Source organism: Caretta caretta, chromosome 8 (assembly GCF_965140235.1).
Source record: "Caretta caretta isolate rCarCar2 chromosome 8, rCarCar1.hap1, whole genome shotgun sequence".
Lineage (NCBI taxonomy): Eukaryota > Metazoa > Chordata > Testudines > Cheloniidae > Caretta > Caretta caretta.
The window spans coordinates 22,120,914-22,139,744 of record NC_134213.1 but is presented as its reverse complement, the minus strand read 5'-3'; the positions used below and the strand labels follow the sequence as shown (position 1 = coordinate 22,139,744).

Genomic DNA, 18,831 nt, shown 5'->3' with positions numbered 1-18,831 from the left:
GGTGTTATCTACACATTTTATAAGCATACTCCCCACTCCATTATCCAGGTCATTAATGAAAATATTGACTAGTACTAAACGCAGGACTGAGCCCTGTGGAACCCCACTAGATACACCCTCCCAGTTGGACAGCAAGCCACTGACAACTACTCTGACTAAGTGACTATTGTCTTTCAACCAGTTGTGCTCCCACCTTATAGAAATTTCAGTTAGACCACATTTCCCTAGTTTGCTTATTAGAATGTCGTGTGGACTGTGCCAAAAGCTTTACTCAATCAAGACATATCACATCTACTGCTTCTCCCCACACACTAAGCCAGTAACCCTGTCAAAGAAGGAAATTAAGTTAGTCTGGCATGATTTGTTCTTGACAAATCCATGCTGGCTATTCCTTATAACTCTCCTTTTCTCTGGGTATTTACAAACTGATTGTTTAATAAAGGGATCGGCAACCTTTGGCACATGGCCTGCCAAGGTAAGCCCCCGGTGGGCCGGGCCGGTTTGTTTACCAGCTACATCCGCAGGTTCGGCCGATCGCAGCTCCCAATGGCCGCGGTTCACCACTCCAGGCCAATGGGGGCTGCGGGAAGCAGCGGCCAGCATAACCCTTGGCCCGCGCGGCTTCCCGCAGCCCCATTGGCCTGGAGCGGCAAACCACGACCAGTGGGAGCTGCGATCTGCCGAACCTGTGGATGTGGCAGTTAAACAAACCAGCCTGGTCCGCCAGGGGGCTTACCCTAGCAGGCCACGTGCCAAAGGTTGGCGATCCCTGTTTAATAACTTGCTCCAATTGTTTATGTAACTTGCAGGCTTTAGCTCTAGTGCTCTAGCTTGGAAGAGAGAAAACCAAATCACCCTGTTCAAATGGCACTTAACATAGAGAGCACCTAACAGCTGTGTAGTCCCCAGCACCTCCACAGATGTGTACCCGGAGTGCTGTGCCCTGGGTGAAACAGTCTGGTCCTGCGATCATGGACTGGGGACACTGAGCTAGAAAAGGTGTGTGTGTCTGGGTGTATATACATAAGGGATGGAGGAGGTCAATCCCAGGCTACATGCTTGTAGCAAGAAATCCCCTTCCATGTCATGGCAGAATCTCCGATGCTGTCACAGGGCTCGTGAGCGATGGGTGGAATTCAGAGGAAATAGTGAAATTCCCTGTGTCTTGGATAGCATCCCCATCCCTCTTCTGGGTGGTCTGGCCCGTGGGCAAGAGAAAGGCATTGTGGCACAACTTACACCTGGCACCAAGTCCCCTAGGAACAACATCCACCTAGACCCAGAATACCCCTTTCTTGCTTCCATCTCCCCAGAGCCCTAGGTACGAACCACAGCAGGGGAGGTCTTCCTCGGTGGAGGACGTCTGCGTGTCCTCAGGGGACGGCTTCTTTTTGGAGAAGCTGATGATCCTGGTGATTTTCCTCCCTGCTGCCCGGCTCACTGAGCCCTTCAGTTCAGCCAAGCCGCTCTTCTTGCCTTTCCCTGAGAACAGGGAGGAGAGCTCAGCTCAGGAGTAAACAGCAAGTCCCCACACCCAGGCTGGCCAAAGCGGAGAGGTCACTATGGTGCTGTCCTTCAGGCTGGGATTTGCAATGAGAGCAGGAAGGGGTTTTGGGTGTCAGACAGTGGCAGGGAGGGGAGGGCAGAGTGGGAAGAGATACACTGACTGGGAAAGAGCAGGACATCCCCACCCCCAGCAACTGTTGCACTTCAGAGGACTGGCGCATGGAGCCAGGGGCAGATTAGGCAGAGGATGTAAATATTCCTCCATGGCAGGGGCTTTAGCAACTCCACCACATGCAGCAGGGCCGCATGGCAGTACGGGGAAGCTGTGCCAGCAGGCGTGCCCCCTTCCTACCTCCCTGCAGCAGGCAGCTTTTTGAGACAACTGCAGAGAGGTGATGAGGTGGGAGGATGCTTTCTACAGTGGGGTGGACCCTCCCCTCCCCTCCCCACAGCAGTGCCAGCTCATGGGCCCACAATGGTCAGAGCAGGGCTGGGGCTCTCACCGTGCTCCCTTCGGCTCATGGGGGTGCAGTTCTCTCCTGCTGCCACGCTGTCAGAGTCAGATGCCTGTTTGTCTTGTGATAACCTCTGTGGGGAGGAGGGCAGGCATCCATTTCAGTGCAGTTCCTCTCCCAATCCCTTCCTCCCGCATGAGTCCCCATGGCTTTTAACCACTTCAATGCTGCACTGAGTGACCATCCCTGACCAGAGTTCTGCGAGTCTGGCAAAGGTCGGTGTCCAGCCTAGCTCCTGATAGTCCCACCCTAGGCAGGGGGACAGGAAAGGGCATATGCCCCACCCCCATCTCCATTCCAGGGCGGGCTGGGGAGGTGGTCTTGGCTCTTTGTCACCAATTGGAGGGGGTCCCCTTCTGCTATCATAGGGGGTGCCACAGAAGGGCCATGCAAACATTGGGAGCAAGGCTGATCTTGTAGAACCCAGAAACCCAGCCTTCAGCTGCCTGATTCCTGTGAGTTTAGTCACTGTTCCCTTCTGCTGTGTATCACTAACCCCCAGGGGAGAGACAGAGAACAGGACACCTTGTCAAGGTCCATCTTGCAATGTAGCACAGGGGATGTAGGGGCTTCAGTCCCACCTGTTCCTCCTCCACTGGCACTGCTCCCTTCCTTTATCACCTGTGGAGACAGACCACTCAGCACCGGCCTCTCAGGACCCATTGGGAGCGACTGAGCCCCTAGTCGTTACCCCAGTAACCGGGGAGCTCTGACCACACAGCTTGACCCAACCACAACAAACTGCATTTTGCTGTAGCTGTTTATGAATTATCCCTTCCTGGAATGATTGATCCCGTTCCCTGCTGCCTTCCAGAGGGGACAAAGCAGCATATGGCACCCTGCAAAGCTCCCTTTGGAGCAGGGTCTTCTTAAAACTCCCTCCACAAAGTCCTGTTTGAGATAATAAACGGTTTGGCCGTTAAAAAGGTTCAGGGGCATTTAACGAGGACTCGGACGACAGTCACAAAGGCCCCTTGGGTTCCAGCTAGCTGATCTGGGAGGCTTTGTCCATCTCCTACAGGGGTTCTGCCCAAGGTACCTATACAACCCCATCACCATAGATGGCGTCTGAGCACCTCACAATCTTATGTACTGATCCCCAGGAAGGCTGTAGCAGAGCAGGGAATTGAGCCTGCATCTCCTAAGTCCCAGACTAGGGCCTTGACCATCCTTCCTGTGAGGTTGCGGTGAACCTAGGCTCTCTGGGTAGATGGACACGGCATGAGGACAGCTCACCCTACTTCAGCCTTCCCACGTCCCATCCCTGCCAGCCAGGGAAAGGAGAGGGGTGACGAAAAGCTGCTACAGTCATAATGTGGGCAATAAGGGTGACCAGAACTTCTTGCTAATCTCCACACAGGTTCAGCCTGGGAGAAGTTCTCCCATCCCTCTCCCTCCCCCACATGGCCCTTCACCAAAGCACATGCAGTAGCCAGGCTGGGTAGGGCAGATCTGACAGCACCAGGAGCCCTGGAGTGCAGTGTAATGGGGCAGGGGGGGCAGAAATGGGGCAGGCTGGCGTCCCAATCTCTCAGCGGTGAAATGCCCCACATCGGCAGATTTGGGGTGGGCAGGGGCTCATACTCCCCAGGGGCAAGATGGTGCTATTTAAACACACTCCTGTTTCAGGCCTTTACACGCTGCCAGCTCAGAGGCAGATCTGGTGACTTCACCAAACAGCTTCCAAGCTACACAGCCTCCCACTGGCAGAACAAAGGCAGGAAAAAGGAGGGGGAGGGTAAACAAACAGCTCCCCTCTCCCTTTGCCCATGGGACTCCAGCCTATCACACAGGGAGCGGAAAGGGGCCAAGGCTCCCTGGGCCTGGTAGCTCACCCCACAGCTGGTGTCCCAGTCTGGCAGGAATGATAAAAGAAGGGTGGAAAATCCCCTTCCCTTCAGAGATAAGGCAGCCCTGGAAGCCAGGCCTTTCCCAGGAAGGCAGCTAACCTGCCTACCCACTTATGTCAGACAGGGATCACAGGAGCTAGGCCATGTACTGAGACAGCACCATACCACGGAGGAGGTTCCACCAGAAGGACAAAGGCTGGTCAAATGGGGAAAGGCTGGATTTTGAGGGGGGAGGAAGCCTGTGTGGCCAGTGGCGTGGGCTAGGGAGAAAGGCATAAGCTACAGTAAGAGGTACCTTCAGCCACTCCTCAGCCTGCTCTTTGCTCTGCACTGCCAGCACCAGGGCCTCGGCCCCTGGCAGAGAGAAACGCAGCTCATGCTTCTTGCGGCGCCCATCCTTGGGCACATAGATGACGCTGCAGGCGCTCAGGGGCACCTCCAGGTGTGGCTGCCGGTCCTTGGAGCTTTTGTAGCACTAAAAGAAGTGGAGACAATTGTTTCCCACAGAGTCGAGGCCTGACTGCATCTCCTGCCAGGCAGTGGAGCGTGAGCATGTTAGCACAAAGGGGGAATATCCCTGCTGAAGCTCTGTCTGCCCTTACACAGGGCTTCATCTAGCGACCTCGTAGTAATTCACAGATGTGGCACAGTATCATTAGCCTCATTTTACAGAGGAGGAAGCTACAGGGGAGTGAATCAGCCAAAGTCACAGAAGGGGCCAGGACCAGAACCCAGGAGTCCCTGCTCGCACCACCAGACAACACCAGAACCAGGAACAGAACCTGGATAGTCCTGTACCCTACCCTCTGGGCCACACGGTCTCCCAGCTACCTGACCTGCATGAGGACTCTACTCATGACGTTTTGCATTAATTTTTCCAGTGACAAATATACAGGGTGAACCCAGATGGCTTCTGGGTAGAGATCTGGACTGTGGGCCTCGCGGTATAAATGCTTCCAGGGGTGCTGTTATCCTGCACGGCAGGTATGGATTAGATATGCAACATTGCCATGAAAGGCAGTCTTGGCCCCACTCACATCCCCATGGAAGACACACCCTTTCATTTACTCAAACAATTCACTGAACATACATGGTTAGGCCACTTGAAAGCAGCAGCTTTGCCAATCCCTGTCTGTCCTTTGGTGCACTTGGCTCACTTGCACCCTATACACAGGAGGCTCCCTGTTTCTCCAGCCCAGGATCTCTCAGACTCTGGATTGCTCCAAAGATTTCCTGTATCCTGGGTCCCCCTGCACTCCAGAAGCTGAAGTCTCACCAGAAGTTTGTTGTCCTTGATGACCGTCAGCTGCTTGGCCCACTGCCCAAAGCGCTTCTTACGCAACAGGAAGGCACAAATCCTGCAGTCCTTCACCAAGTTCATAGAAGCTTCCTCTGATGGCCATTGGTGTGTCAGCCGCTGGCCCTTCCCATCCTCCTCCTCTTCATCGTATGACTCATAGGAGCTGCTCATCGCATCAGAGTCATTGTCTGGAAGGAAGCAGAGACCCTCCCAGTCACCCCAGGATGCTATCGACAACGGAGCTCCAATGCCCTGCACACGGAGTGGGACTTCAGCCTGGAGGATCACCTTCTCCTAGCAGTGTCTTGGGAGAGAAAGCCTTTGTGCGCGGGGAGGGGGCAAGGGGGAATGGAGGATAAAACTCTGGATCAGCAGCAGTTCAACGCTAACGATTTCTATTTTCCTCCAGCTCCTATCCAACTTGCACTAGCATTTCTCTTTATGAGATATGCAAAACATGGAGGGTTCTAAGTGACCTCTTACATGTGACAAACCTTCTCTTTAGATGGAGAGATTCTCTTGGATCAAATCAATGGCTAGGACATGCAAGAGGCCTGACTGTTTGTTGAGCAGCCTGTGTAAGAGCAGCGTACATGTCTGAATTGCTCAGGGACTACTGACCTCCAGGAGATACTCCAGGATGCAGCTCTTTACCCAGGCAGCTGAAGAGACTGGACAAGGAAAGTCCCACCTCTTGAGTTGTGCTGGAGCTTTTCTCAGGTTGCTTGCTGCTGTCTTTGTTTTCATTGCACTGGTACTTTAACTCAAATCAAGGGCTCCCAGAGCAGCAGGTGGGTGCCTCTTATACATGGTTATAAACTGCCAGAAATAAATAGACCCTGGCTCTCTTCCTCGCTCTCTTTGCGACACCTAGAGTGATTCCTGCCTTGAAGGCCACAGAACTACCACTGATGGTTACCACAGGGCTGTGGTCCAAGCAGACGCTTAGGTACTCTTTGGCTCTGTGTAGGATTCCCCACCCCCATCCATCAGGCTGATGGCTCATCCCCTTTGGCTCTTTCCCCCTGGTTAGGCACCTGTCTTGAAGAGTCTTTGCCCTGGTACCTACAGGAGTTTTTCTGCTCCCCATTCATCCTGGTAACCGGGTAGTTGCTGTCGGCATCCTCATAGTAGCCATCCTCGATTGAGTTGGGGGGACTGGAGCTATCTGCAATGAGAGCAAAGGGGGTGAAATTTGTGATGGAGACCCCTGCATAGGGGCTAGGATATTAACGCGGCACATGCATGGCACAGACACTGGTGACAGGACCCATCAGAAGGCTGCGCTGAAGCAAGTCATGCCACTGCTTGGAGCTCTCACGGTTGCCAACATGAGCTGCGCAGCAAGGCCAAGTGTAATGGATTAGACATGGGTGCAGTTATAGCTGGATAGAAGCACGAAGTGGTGGCATAAGGGGAGGGACTTTGTCCACAGGCTAAGCTGAAAAAGCCTCAGCAGCAGAAAGCCTCCCTCCCTTCCTCTGCCAGCTCTCCAGGAGCCACCGGAAAGCTCCACCCACAGGAGGAAGGAGACCAGCTGCCAAGTGACATGGTTTGGGAAAAGCACCCCACTCCTTTCCTGACATTCCTCCAAGGTCGCAGCCACTCCCGGGGAGGCTCAGCACTCACTCCCCCTTCACATACAGGGTCTGGGAGCGCTCCGTCCCCTTCCCCTCAGGCTGCCCTTCACACAGGCAAAGAGCTCAGCAGCCAGGAGATGAGGGAGCGTTTGAGGGGCGATATCCTACAGCTGAGAAGACCAAGCAAAACCTCCCACTTTGGGGAAACCTCTTGGTTTCTTCCTTCCCTTGGGGAGTGTTGGCGCTCCGGCCCAAGGGAGCTCAGGGCAGCTGCCCCATATCAGGCCCTGGACAGTACCTCCTTGCGAGCCCAGTAACATCACCCCCGAAGGGCCTGGCAGGTGTTGCTACTGGGTGGAAGATCCCCTTCACTCTCTCTGCACACAGCAGGAGCCAGGACTGGGGCTTTGTTCATTCCAAAAGCCTCAGAGAGACCAGGACTTGACGCAGATCAAAGCCAGCTCCCACTGAACCCTCTGCCCCTTAGCCACCCCCTCTCCCTGCCCTAAGCCAGCTGTGGGAGAGACTGTCTTGCCTCAGGATCTCAACGTTCCTGGTCACTCAGCCCTGACTGAGGCGTTTCCAGAGGGGTGGGTGCAAACAGCCCCTGGTACCACCACCACATGAGGATGGGAAAGCAGCAGGGACAGGAGTGCCATTGCCCCCACCCCAGGTCATTGCCTTCCCCAAGACAAGCCAGTGAGGGCTGCCCCCTGTGGGACTCTGGCGAGGGCCCCTTGTTTTGATAGGCTGGCATGGGAGCTGCAGAGCCACTGTACAGACATGCCAGGGGCCAGCCCGCTGGGTGTTCTCCAGTCCCCTCCCCACAGGTGCTTTCTGTTTACCAGGGTTAGACTCACTGCGGGAGGTGATGTACTCGGGGGCCTTGCCTGGACCCAGAGGTAGGGCCTCCTCGTAGTAATCTTCAGGTGGGGGGGTTGTGGGAAGCGGTGGAGGAGGGTCCCTAGGAGCCTACAAAGGAGACAGAGAGAGACCAGTGTCAATTAGAGTGAAGGAGCGGGACGGGGCTGAGTTACAGGATGTCCAAGGGGCCATCAATAAGAGCTGTTTCCAAAACGGCAAGAGAAGGGTAACAAGTCTCCTCCCCATCCTCCTGGATCTGTGGGTGCCTCTCCCTGTCCAAGAGGTTATCAAACCCAGAGCCCAGCCCCTCCCCCTTTTGCTGTCTGCTTCCACCCACTCAGAGCATGCAGGGACTGTGGCTTGAGAAGCCCCAGCCCAGCCCCCCAGGAGCCCAGATCCACTGCCATAGTCACGTTCCAATCCAATTGCTTCCAATTCTTGTCCTTTCACTACCACATGACTGTGACAGGGCCCAATGACCTGTGGGGATGGAGATTTTGGGGTTGCTGGACTCACATTTTTAGATGGATGGCTCCTTGTGAGCTCCAAGCCAATGCCCTCGCTGGTGTCCCCATCGTCCTCCTGCATATCCTGGAGATCCCGCAGGTCACAGTCTGGAGGGGGGTTAGAGAAGAGATGCTAAGCCAAGCTATGATGCCAGGGACAGGGCTCCCCAGACAGACCTTCAAGGAAGGCCTCTCTCTTCCTCAGTGCTACATACACTGACCACCCCTAGCCCACACCAGAATTAGCTTGTTGTCACAAGAATGTCATTTATAGTCCACTTCACACCACATCATCATCTCCCCAAGCGGAACAAGCTTTGGGGTTTCTATAGGCGAGTTTGTATTTGGGTGCCCCAAAGTGAGCTAGATATTGGGGAGGGGGGTGAAAGAACTGCCTAGACCAGTGTGACAGCAATGGGGTCACACCCCGCTTCGGGCAGTGGATCTGGTTTTATTGGTGCTGTGAATGTTCCCACTACACCAAGGTTACATCCTGCTCTTTCCATCCCTGCCCTGGGAGTGATCACCTGGGCAGCCAACAAAGAGGGGCTAGAGCCCTAGAGTAAAGGATGGGGCTTCACTCCCAGTGCTGAGGGAGTCGGCCCTCTGCCTGGGGTTGTGGGAGTTGAGCTCTCAGCCTCGTAGGCTGGAGCGATAGCTAGAAAGTCACAGCAGTTCAGCTCCATGGCCAGCGAGGTGTGGAAGGGGGTCTCCAGACCAGTGATGAGCTGGCTGAGCTGTACGTACCAAACTCTTCAAAGAGGGACTCCACGAAGCTGGTGCTGTTCTGCAGGGCTGCTGTGTTGGCGTACATGTAGTCCAGAGCCTTCCCTGGGAAGGAGAAAAGACATTACCGCTGTTGGGGAGGAGCAAAGTCAACTTCTGAGTGCAGGGGCAGGGCAGGATGGCATGGCCAGCACAGAGATCTCTTTGTTGGACCCCACTCATCAAATGGGCACATGCCCAGCTCCCCAGGAGTTGTAACCCAAGAGACCACCGCAGCCATAGGGGCACCCAGCCCAACTAATCAGACTGTGCATGCTCATGTGAGGCACCCCTCACGAGGGCACCTGGTTCCCAAGGACAGCAGCCCGAGGGAGGGGAGAGCAGCAGGGAGGTGGCTGGCGGAGGATTGGGAGTGCACAGAATGACACAGAGCAAGGATAAGGAAGCAGAGGGGGAAAAATCTAGAACTCTCCATCCCAATGAAGATCATTTCAGAGGGTCCCACAGGGATAATTTTCACTCTGCCATGGGGAGGAGGCGGCCCTCCAGGTGTGAGGCCTGTTGGGATTTCCATGGAAATCCCCCCTCAGCAGAAACTGCCGGCAGGAAGGCCGGTGGGAATGAGCGTTTCCACAGGAAATGCAGAGCAATTCCAGCCCAGTCACAACAATTCCCTTCCCTGGGCTGGGCCTGTTTGCACAGGAGCTGCCGGTGTCAGCGTGCAGTGACGTGCCAGGCGGCCTGACGTACACCTGCTGTGTAACTCGGGTGCCCGACAGCTGGGGAAAGGGGAAAAGAGGTCTCATGGGGGCCCTGCTGCGGCAGGGAGCTGCCAGGATTTGCCAAGGCCAAAGGCGCCAAAGGCCGACATGAGCAAGCGCTTCAGCCGAGGATACGGAGACCCGTCGCACCAAAACCAGAGAACTTTCCGTCCCAGAGCACCTACAGCTCCCATCGCACGGCAGGTGAAGTCATAATAAATACAGATTGCTCGTCGGTACCCAGAAGGCATGAATAAGTCAAAAGGGTAGAGCAGCAGGATCTTGCCAGCTATTGTTTAAGGCCGGTATCTCTGCTACTCAAGGTCAACTGGAGGACTCTTTCTTTGCACAAAAAAACCACCAGAGGGAGTCATGCGCCTCATCAATAAAGGGGCCTGATATGCAGCCAAGCAATAAATGACTCTCTAGGGAGAGATCCAAGGGCTGGGCACTCCACCTTCCTGGCTGGATGCTCTGCCTGATGAGCTAGAGGAGAGCCAATGCTAGTTCATTCATGCCTCACCTCAGTCTTCTGCATCCCCATTTTGTATTCACTGCACTGGGTGAAGGAAAAGGCAGTTTCTACAGCTGCTCCAAATTACCTCGCTGCTGCAGAGGAGTCTAGTCCTGAACTACAACCTCCCTCTGTCCCCAGCCAGGAGATCGCAATGTCTGTTTGCCATGGACAGTCCTTGGCTGAGACAAGCTTTTCTCCTCCCCAGCTCCACGGACAGATCTGTGAATCCCCCAGGACGGAGATAGGCTGCAGGAGCGAGGGCCTGGGAGCTGCCTACAGGCAGGCTTTACCCCAAAGCACCAAGAGGGGTTCTGACATCTAGTCTAATTTAGAACCAGGCTTTTCCATCCAGGGCATCCTCCAAAATGTAATGCTGTAACAGCAAGTGCACTGCATAGAGCAGGCCTGCGCTGAGGCTGTGCAGGCTGGAGGTATGACAGTGCCCCCCGGCTCTGAGTCAGGGGCAGAGCCTCCTTTGTAAAGCCAGTTAAACCTCAGGGCAGTCCTGGAGAGAAGTTGGGGGAGAAGAAGCTGAGGGTGGGTAGAGTAGGGGCAAGGAGAGCTTACTGACCTGCAGGGGGCTGCAGCTTCTGCAGGATAGTGGAGACGGCCAGTTTCTTCTCCATGGTGGTAGCGCTCAGGTATTCATGATCCAGCAACTTGAGCAGCAAGCTGAGCTCCGGGAGGAGCTGGTCCAGCACTGGGAAAGCAGCAGAGAGAACAGGAGTCAGGGAGCCAGTTGGGGGAGGAGAGAACAAGATGATCCAGGCTGAGGGGTTTGGGCTACTACAGAGGCTGGAGGGGAAAAAGCAGCTTGGGGCAGGGACTCTGTTTTGAGTTTGTACAGTGCCTAGCACGATGGGGCCCTGGTCCGTGATTGGGGCTCCTAGGTGCTACGGTGATACAAATAACAAAACACACACCACCACCTACTGAGTGTTTGGACAAAGCTACAGCAGAGCCTACGAGGGAGCTGGAGACACAATAACTCCATTTCCGGCTGGTCCCACAGGAGGGCACCCACACTGTCAGGTCATCTGATCCTCACCTGCAGGCAGGGGACCCTGCTCCCTGCTTTTGGATGCCCTCTATAAAAAAAAAACCCTCTCGGGGGTCATTTACATATTGATTTGAAGCCAGGGTTCATTTTTCAGACCCCCTGAGGTTTGGGGCCAAAGGGGACGTCAGATAAATAGTCTCTGGTAAACTAAATGCACTTAACCCAGAACTAAAACATATTGCGCATGTACAAGCAGAGGCAACTGCAGGTGAAGAGCAAAGGGGAAGATGGGCGAGCAGAGACTCTAAGAGTACGTCTACACTACGAAATTAGGTCAAATTTATAGAAGTTGATTTTTTAGAAAGCGATTTTATACAGTCAGTCAATTGTGTGTCCCCCCCACACTAATGCACTAAGCGCGTTAAGTCGGCGGTGTGCGTCCACAGTACTGAGGCTAGCTTCGACTTTTGGAACGTTGCACTGTGGGTAGCTATCCCACAGTTCCCGCAGTCTCTGCTGCCAATTGGAATTCTGGGTTAAGCTCCCGATGCCTGATGGGGCAAAAACATTGTCACGGGTGGTTTTGGGTACATGGTCATCAATCGCCTCTCCCTCCACGAAAGCAATGGCAGACAATCGTTTCGCGCCTTTTTACTGTGCGGCCGCCATACTGCTTTCAGCAGATGGTGCAGTAGGACTGCTAAGCGTCGTCATCGAACCACTGCTTCCATTGCCACTCTGCTCTCCTGGTGGTCTTGCAGGGCCACTTCTGCTGCAACTCTGCTTGGCTGCTCTTGTCTCGTCATAACACGGCAAGTGTGCAGTCCGCTCAGCTGTTGTGTCCTGGCAGCAGATGATGCAGTAGGTCTGCAAACCATCGTCACTGAACAACTGCTTCCGCTGCCACTCTGCTCTCCTGCAGATGCCATACCACGGCAAGCATGGAGCCCGCTCAGATCACTGCGGCAATTATGAGCCTTGTAAACACCTCGCGCATTATCATGCGGTATATGCGGAACCAGAACCTGCAAAAGCAGGTGAGGAGGTGATGGCAGCATGGTGACGAAAGCGATGAGGACATGGACACAGACTTCTCTCAAAGCACAGGCCCCGACAATTTGGTCATCCTGGTGGCAATGGGGCAGGCTCATCCCATGGAATGCTGATTCTTGGCCCGTGAAACAAGCACAGACTGGTGGGACCGGATAGTGTTGCGGGTCTGGGATGATTCCCAGTGGTTGCAAAACTTTTGCATGCGTAAGGGCACTTTTATGGAACTTTGTGACTTGCTTTCCCCTGCCCTGAAGCGCAAGAATACCAAGATGAGAGCAGCCCTCACAGTTCACAAGCGAGTGGCGATAGCCTTCTGGAAGCTTGCAACGCCAGACAGCTACCGGTCAGTCGGGAATCAATGTGGAGTGGGCAAATCTACTGTGGGGGCTGCTGTGATCCAAGTAGCCAACGCAATCACTGAGCTGCTGCTATCAAGGTTAGTGACTCTGGGAAATGTGCGGGTCATAGTGGATGGCTTTGCTGCAATGGGATTCCCTAACTGTGGTGGGGCAACAGACGGAACGCATATCTCTATCTTGGGACCAGACTACTAAGGCAGCCAGTACATAAACCGAAAGGGGTACTTTTCAATGGTGCTGCAAGCACTGGTGGATCACGAGGGACGTTTCACCAACATCAACGTGGGATGGCCGGGAAAGGTACATGATGCTCTCATCTTCAGGAACTCTGGTCTGTATGAACAGCTGCAGCAAGGGACTTACTTTCCAGACCAGAAAATAACCTTTGGGGATGTTGAAATGCCTGTAGTTATCCTTGGAGACACAGCCTACCCCTTAATGCCATGGCTCATGAAGCCATACACAGACACCCTGGACAGTAGTCAGGAGCTGTTCAACTATAGGCTGAGCAAGTGCAGATTGGTGGTAGAATGTGCATTTGGACGTTTAAAAGTGCGCTGGTGCAGTTTACTGACTCGGTTAGACCTCCGTGAAACCAATATTCCCATTGTTATTACTGCTTGCTGTGTGCTCCACAATATCTGTGAGAGTAAGGGGGAGATGTTTATGGCGGGGTGGGAAGTTGAGGCAAATCACCTGGCCGCTGATTACACGCAGCCAGACACCAGGGTGGTTAGAAGAGCACAGCAGGGCACGCTGCGCATCAGAGAAGCTTTGAAAGCCAGTTTCATGGCTGACCAGGCTACGGTGTGACAGTTCTGTTGGTTTCTTCTTGATGAAAACCTGCCCCCTTGGTTCACTCTACTTTCCTGTAAGCCAACTGCCCTCCCCTTCCTGCTTCGATCACCACTTGCAGAGGCAATAGAGTCATTGTTATTGCAAATTATGCATTCTTTATTAATTCGTCATACAAATGGGGGATAATTGCCAAAGTACCATGGGAGGGGTGGGAGAGGAGGGAAGGACAAGGCCACACTGCACTTCAAAACTTGTTGAATGCCAGCCTCCTGTTGCTTGGGCAGTCCTCTGGGGTGGAGTGGTTGGGTGCCTGGAGGGCCCCCCTAATGTTCTTGGGTGTCTGGGTGAGGAGGCTATGGAACTTGGGGAGGAGGGCGGTTGGTTACACAGGCGCTTCAGTAGCCATCCATGCCTTTCCTGAATCTCAACCATACGCCAGAGCATATCAGTTTGATCCCCCAGTAGCCTCAGCATTGCATCTTGCCTCCTCTCATCATGTTGCTGCCACCTTTCCTCTTGATCCTGCCACCCCTCCTGTAGCTCCCACCACCTGTCCTCGTGTTCACTTTGTGCTTTCCTGGACTCTGCCATTGTCTGCCTCCACGCATGCTGCTGGGCTTTCAGTTTGGGTGGACTGCATGAGCTCAGAGAACATTTCATCGCGAGTGCATTTTTTTCGCCTTCTTATCTGTGCTAGCCTCTGGGACGGAGATGCTAGTGGCAGCGTTGAAACATTTGCAGCTGCGTGAGGAAAAAAAGGGGATGGTAAAATTGAAAAAGACACATTGGCCATTTAAAAAGGAGGGGCTGATGTTTTCGGGTTAACATGCAGCACAAACCCAACTAACCTCCACACACACCCAATTCTCTGGGATGATCGCTTCACCCCTCCCACCACCACATGGCTAACAGCAGGGATGATTTCTTTTCAGCCACAGGCAAACAGCCCAGCAGGAACGGCCACCTCTGAATGTCCCCTTAATAAAATTCCCCTATTTCAACCAGGTGATCATGAATGATATCACTCTCCTGAGGATAACACAGAGAGATAAAGAATGGATGTTGCTTGAATGCCAGCAAACACCGGGACCACATGCTGCCATGCTTTCTTATGCAATGATTCCAGACTATGTGCTACTGGCCTACCATGGTAAAGTGTCCTACCATGGAGGATGCAATAAGGCTGCCCTCCCCAGAAACCTTTTGCAAAGACTTTGGGAGTAGATCCAGGACAGCTTCATTGAGATGTCCCTGGAGGATTTCCACTCCATCCCCAGACATGTTAACAGACTTTTCCAGTAGCTGTACTGGCTGCAAATGCATTCCAAGTCTTCAGGGCAAATCATTAAACATGCTTGCTTTTAAACCGTGTATTATATTTACAAAGGTACACTCACAGAGGTGCCTTCTTTGCCTTGAAGGTCCAGGAGCCCAGGTTGGAAGGGTACTGGCTCCAGGGTGATAAACAGTTCCTGGCTGTCCAGGAGAACGGTTTCTCCGCTTCTCTGGTGTGCGCTATCATATTCCTTGTCCCCAAAATCCTCATCCCTGTTGCCTGAGACTCCCTTGCAGGAGTCCACGTACAGGTGTGGGGTAGTTGTAGGGGCACCCCCTCGAATTGCATGCAGCTCATCATAGAAGCGGCGTGTCTAGGGCTCTGACCCCGAGCGGGCGTTTGCCTCTTGGGTTTTTTGGTAGGCTTGCCTGAGCTCCTTAAGTTTCACACGGCACTGCTGCGGGTCCCTGTGATAGCCTCTGTCCTTCATGCCCTTGGAGATTTTTAAAAATATTTTGGACTTTCGTCTTTTGGAATGGAGTTCTGATAGCACGGATTTGTCTCCCCATACAGCGATCAGATCCAGTACCTTCCGTTCAGTCCACGCTAGAGCTCTTTTGCGATTCTGGGACTCCATGGTCACCTCTGCTGATGAGATCTGCACGGTCACCTGTGCTGATGAGCTCACCTGGCCAAACAGGAAATGAGATTCAAAAGTTCCTGGGGCTTTTCCTGTCTACCTGGCCAGTGCCTCCGAGTTGAGAGCACTGTCCAGAGCGGTCACAATAGAGCACTGCGGGATTGCTCCCGGAAGCCAATACCGTCTAATTGCGTCCACACTAAGCCAAATTCGACCCGGCAATGTCGATTTCAGTGCTAATCCCCTCGTCGGGGAGAAGTACAGAAACAGATTTTAAGAGCTCATCAAGTCGACAAAAATTTCTTTGTTGTGTGGACGGGTACAGGGTTAAATCGATCTAACGCTGCTAAAGTTGAACTAAACTTCTAGTGTAGGCCAGGGCTAAGGGAGTGTCTACACTGCCCATATCATGTGTGCAGTGTAGTCACGCTTTATTGCCGGGGGAGAGCTCTCCTGGGTATAAAAAGATAGCCACCCCGAGGGAGGGGTGGTAGCTTTCTCGCCGGCAGCGCAGCTCCTGGTGATAAAGCACTGTCTATAATGGTGCTTCTCAGCGCTAAAACTTTTGCTGCTCGGGGGGGGGGTGTTTTATCACACCCCTGAATGACTAAAGTTTTCGCGCTGAAAGTGGCAGTGTAGACACCGCCCAAGCCTTGAGACTGAGCAGGTCTTAACCTGACACCCAGCTGCCAATAAGGATGGTGTCAAGAACGTTATTTCCCCCTATTCCTTGACCTGAACTTCAATTCCTATCACGGTTTTTTAAATAATCCCCCTCCCTGAAAATTTGGGAATTACGTTCCTTATATTTCCCCCCCCCCCGTGAGGCATGGACACATCACTGGTATTTTAGGGTAGCTCTTGGGTGCTGGAAGCCAGTTTCAGAGGAAGAGTATGGGAACATGGGATGTTTTGAAATCAGAGCTTCCTGAGGACCTTGCAGGCCTAGCATTCTGAGCCTTCTGACTTCAGTGCAGAGAGGGGCTGCTTCAAAGCGTTACACATGATTGGTGTCATTTTAAACTGGTTTAGGAGCCCCTTTTGCTTTGTGGCTTCTGCTTCAACAAGGCCAGCTGGCCAGAGACCCCTCAAGCCGCCTCTGGGCTCCTGCAGCTTTTCACACCCCTGCGTGGAATGCAGCAAAAGCCAGCTGGTATCCTCAGAGGTGCTAAAAATCAAGCTGCTGCTACAGAGCAGGGGGGAGAGAGAGATAAGAGGGGCTGAGGGGTGGGGTTGACGTTGTGCAGAACACCCTTTGTCATCCAGAGAGCGGCTGCTCTCCTGTCCAGACACCTCTTGGACAGTGTTTACTGTGCAAACACACACACATACAGACTCTTCAGACCTTGTGTCACAGGCAGGAGACAGCTGGCCACCTGCAGAGCTCACTCGGGAACACTGGCCTATCAGATCACTATTCAAATGGCTCAGCAGGGCATTCCTCAACTTCTGATTGGCATATAATACAGTGCCCTTGTCTATTATTTATCACCCATATTACCATAGAGCAGAGGTGGGCAAACTATGGCCCGCGGGCCTGGCCTGCAGGACCATCCTGCCCGGCCCCTGAGCTCCTGGCCTGGGATGCTGTCCCCTGCTGTCCCCCCCTCCCCTGCAGCTACGCAGTCACGCGGGCAGCGCTCTGGGCGGCGGGGCTGTGCACTCATGCAGGGCATGCTGCTCTGAGTGTCATGGTAAGGAGGCTGGGGGGGCAGTCAGGGGACAGTTGGATAGGGGCGGGGCAGTCAGGGGACAGGGAGCAGAGGGGGTCTGGATAGGTGGTGGGGTCCCAGGGGGGCGGTTGGATGGGTCAGGGGTTCTGAGGGGGGTAGTCAGGGGGCAGGAAGTGGGAGGGGTGGATAGGGGGCTGGGGCACAGCCTTCCCTACCTGGCCCTCCATACAGTTTTGCACCCCAATGTGGCCCTCGGGCCAAAAAGTTTGCCCACCCCTGCCATAGAGCCTAATGGTCCCAGCCAGTGTGGAGCCCCATTGCGTCACCTACCATACAGGCAGACAACCCCTGCCCCAAAGGGCTCACAGTATTCTTGAATACCTACAGGAGGCCTCCAGGAGAGCTGACAATGCAGCATAGACTCAAGTGCCATCAGCACACAGAAGACTCTCAGCTCTGTAGTCTGTGTGTCAAATGGGAACTACACCATGGCCTAGTTTTCTCCATGCCTGGCCCAAGTCAGCAGCTGGGTGAAGAACAGCTGGCTAAAGTGGATCCTAGGCAATATTGGAGGGCGTGGGGAGGATACTAGCTAGATCAAAACACAAACTGAAACTGCTCCACAGAACTTGCCTCCACTCTAGGTTTGTCTTGGCTAGGTTTTAAAGGCGACGCTGTTAGTAACATGGTCTAGTGGAGACAGATGACGACTCTGCCCTGTCTCCATCAGGCGTTTGGGTCTGTCAGCACAGCAAACGAAGGCGCGACTAGCGCTGACAGGCATAGCCCTCAATCTAGCTAGCACCGATAGCAATAGCGGGGAAAATGCAGCAGCACAGGACAGCAAGTAGGAGTACAGGCTCGCTGGGGACCTGAGGTAAATACTCAGGTTGTGAGCCCATGCTGAAGCCTGTACCACCACATCTACACTACTCCTGTCGGTTGTACTAGCTAGATGCCCATGCTGGTGTCAATGCCTACCTGTGCAACAATCACACTTTCACTGGTGGTGTAGAAGTACCCATCGAATGTGTGAAAAAGTGCCAGCTAACCCTGCACCTTTAAATCTTACTGATAGCAAGCCTACAACATCCCCTTCTTTTGAGGGCATCTGCCCTCAGCCTGGCAAATCACTACACTGCTCAGTGCTACTGGATACCCAAATAACCATGTGGTGAAACGGGCCCACTTCTGTCTGCACCTGATGAGAAGATTGCAACCCCTCCTAGAAGACACAGGCCTGGCTACCTTGATCTATGCATTCATGACTTCTGCTTGATTATTGAAATTCATAGCTAGGAACAAAGCACTGGGTCCCAAAAGAGATTCCAGCTGGAACAAAACATGGCAGCCTGTCTGCTTCGCAATACAGACTGGCATGAACTTGCTCCCGGCACTGGCTCCCCATTGAATACAGAGCCCAATTCCAGGTCTCTGTTCTGTTATCCAAAGCTCTCCATGGAATTGGCCCAACTACCCAAGAGTTTCTCTCTCTGCCCATGGCCTCAGCCTCCAATGGCAGTAATGGTCCGCTGGAACCGTGAACCTGTTGACCCTCAGATTAGTCCAGGAGGCAGACTGCACTTGGACTATGGCCACAAAGTATAAGAATGACCACAGAACTAACCACTTCCACAACTGAATGCAAGACTCATTTTTTCAACTTAGCTTTCCCGCTCTTTCCTACATTGTTATTTCTGGTTGGAGAGACTTGGAGGGGCTCAGACAATGTGCTGAGTTATGTGGGGGTGGAGGTGGGGAAAGCGGATCTAGGAATCTATATAGCGAGCTACATTCCAATAAGCAGGTGTCCACCACATACCTGTTAACCCAATTCCTTACGCGAGTTCCCATCTCCGTGCACCCCACGGCAGACAATACCCTAACCAACCATATATACTATAAAA

The 18,831-nt window shown here is 53.5% G+C and overlaps 1 protein-coding gene across 5 annotated transcripts in view; it reads right to left on the bottom strand.

Annotated features, from left to right (window-relative positions):
* AFAP1L1 (actin filament associated protein 1 like 1) overlaps positions 1-18,831 on the bottom strand; it is a 55,202-nt gene that overhangs the window by 10,100 nt on the left and 26,271 nt on the right. For 3 of the 5 annotated variants that reach the window (XM_075131347.1, XM_048861773.2, XM_048861770.2), the window contains 10 exons: positions 10,697-10,825; positions 8,869-8,952; positions 8,132-8,229; positions 7,597-7,723; positions 6,241-6,339; positions 5,148-5,359; positions 4,167-4,346; positions 2,547-2,642; positions 2,010-2,094; positions 1,330-1,482 (listed from right to left, as the gene is read on the bottom strand). In XM_075131347.1, the coding sequence (XP_074987448.1) occupies positions 1,330-1,482; positions 2,010-2,094; positions 2,547-2,642; positions 4,167-4,346; positions 5,148-5,359; positions 6,241-6,339; positions 7,597-7,723; positions 8,132-8,229; positions 8,869-8,952; positions 10,697-10,825 (1,263 nt within the window). The remainder of the gene's footprint in view (positions 1-1,329; positions 1,483-2,009; positions 2,095-2,546; positions 2,643-4,166; positions 4,347-5,147; positions 5,360-6,240; positions 6,340-7,596; positions 7,724-8,131; positions 8,230-8,868; positions 8,953-10,696; positions 10,826-18,831) is intronic. The other 2 variants (XM_075131348.1, XM_048861771.2) reach the window with 1 other exon arrangement.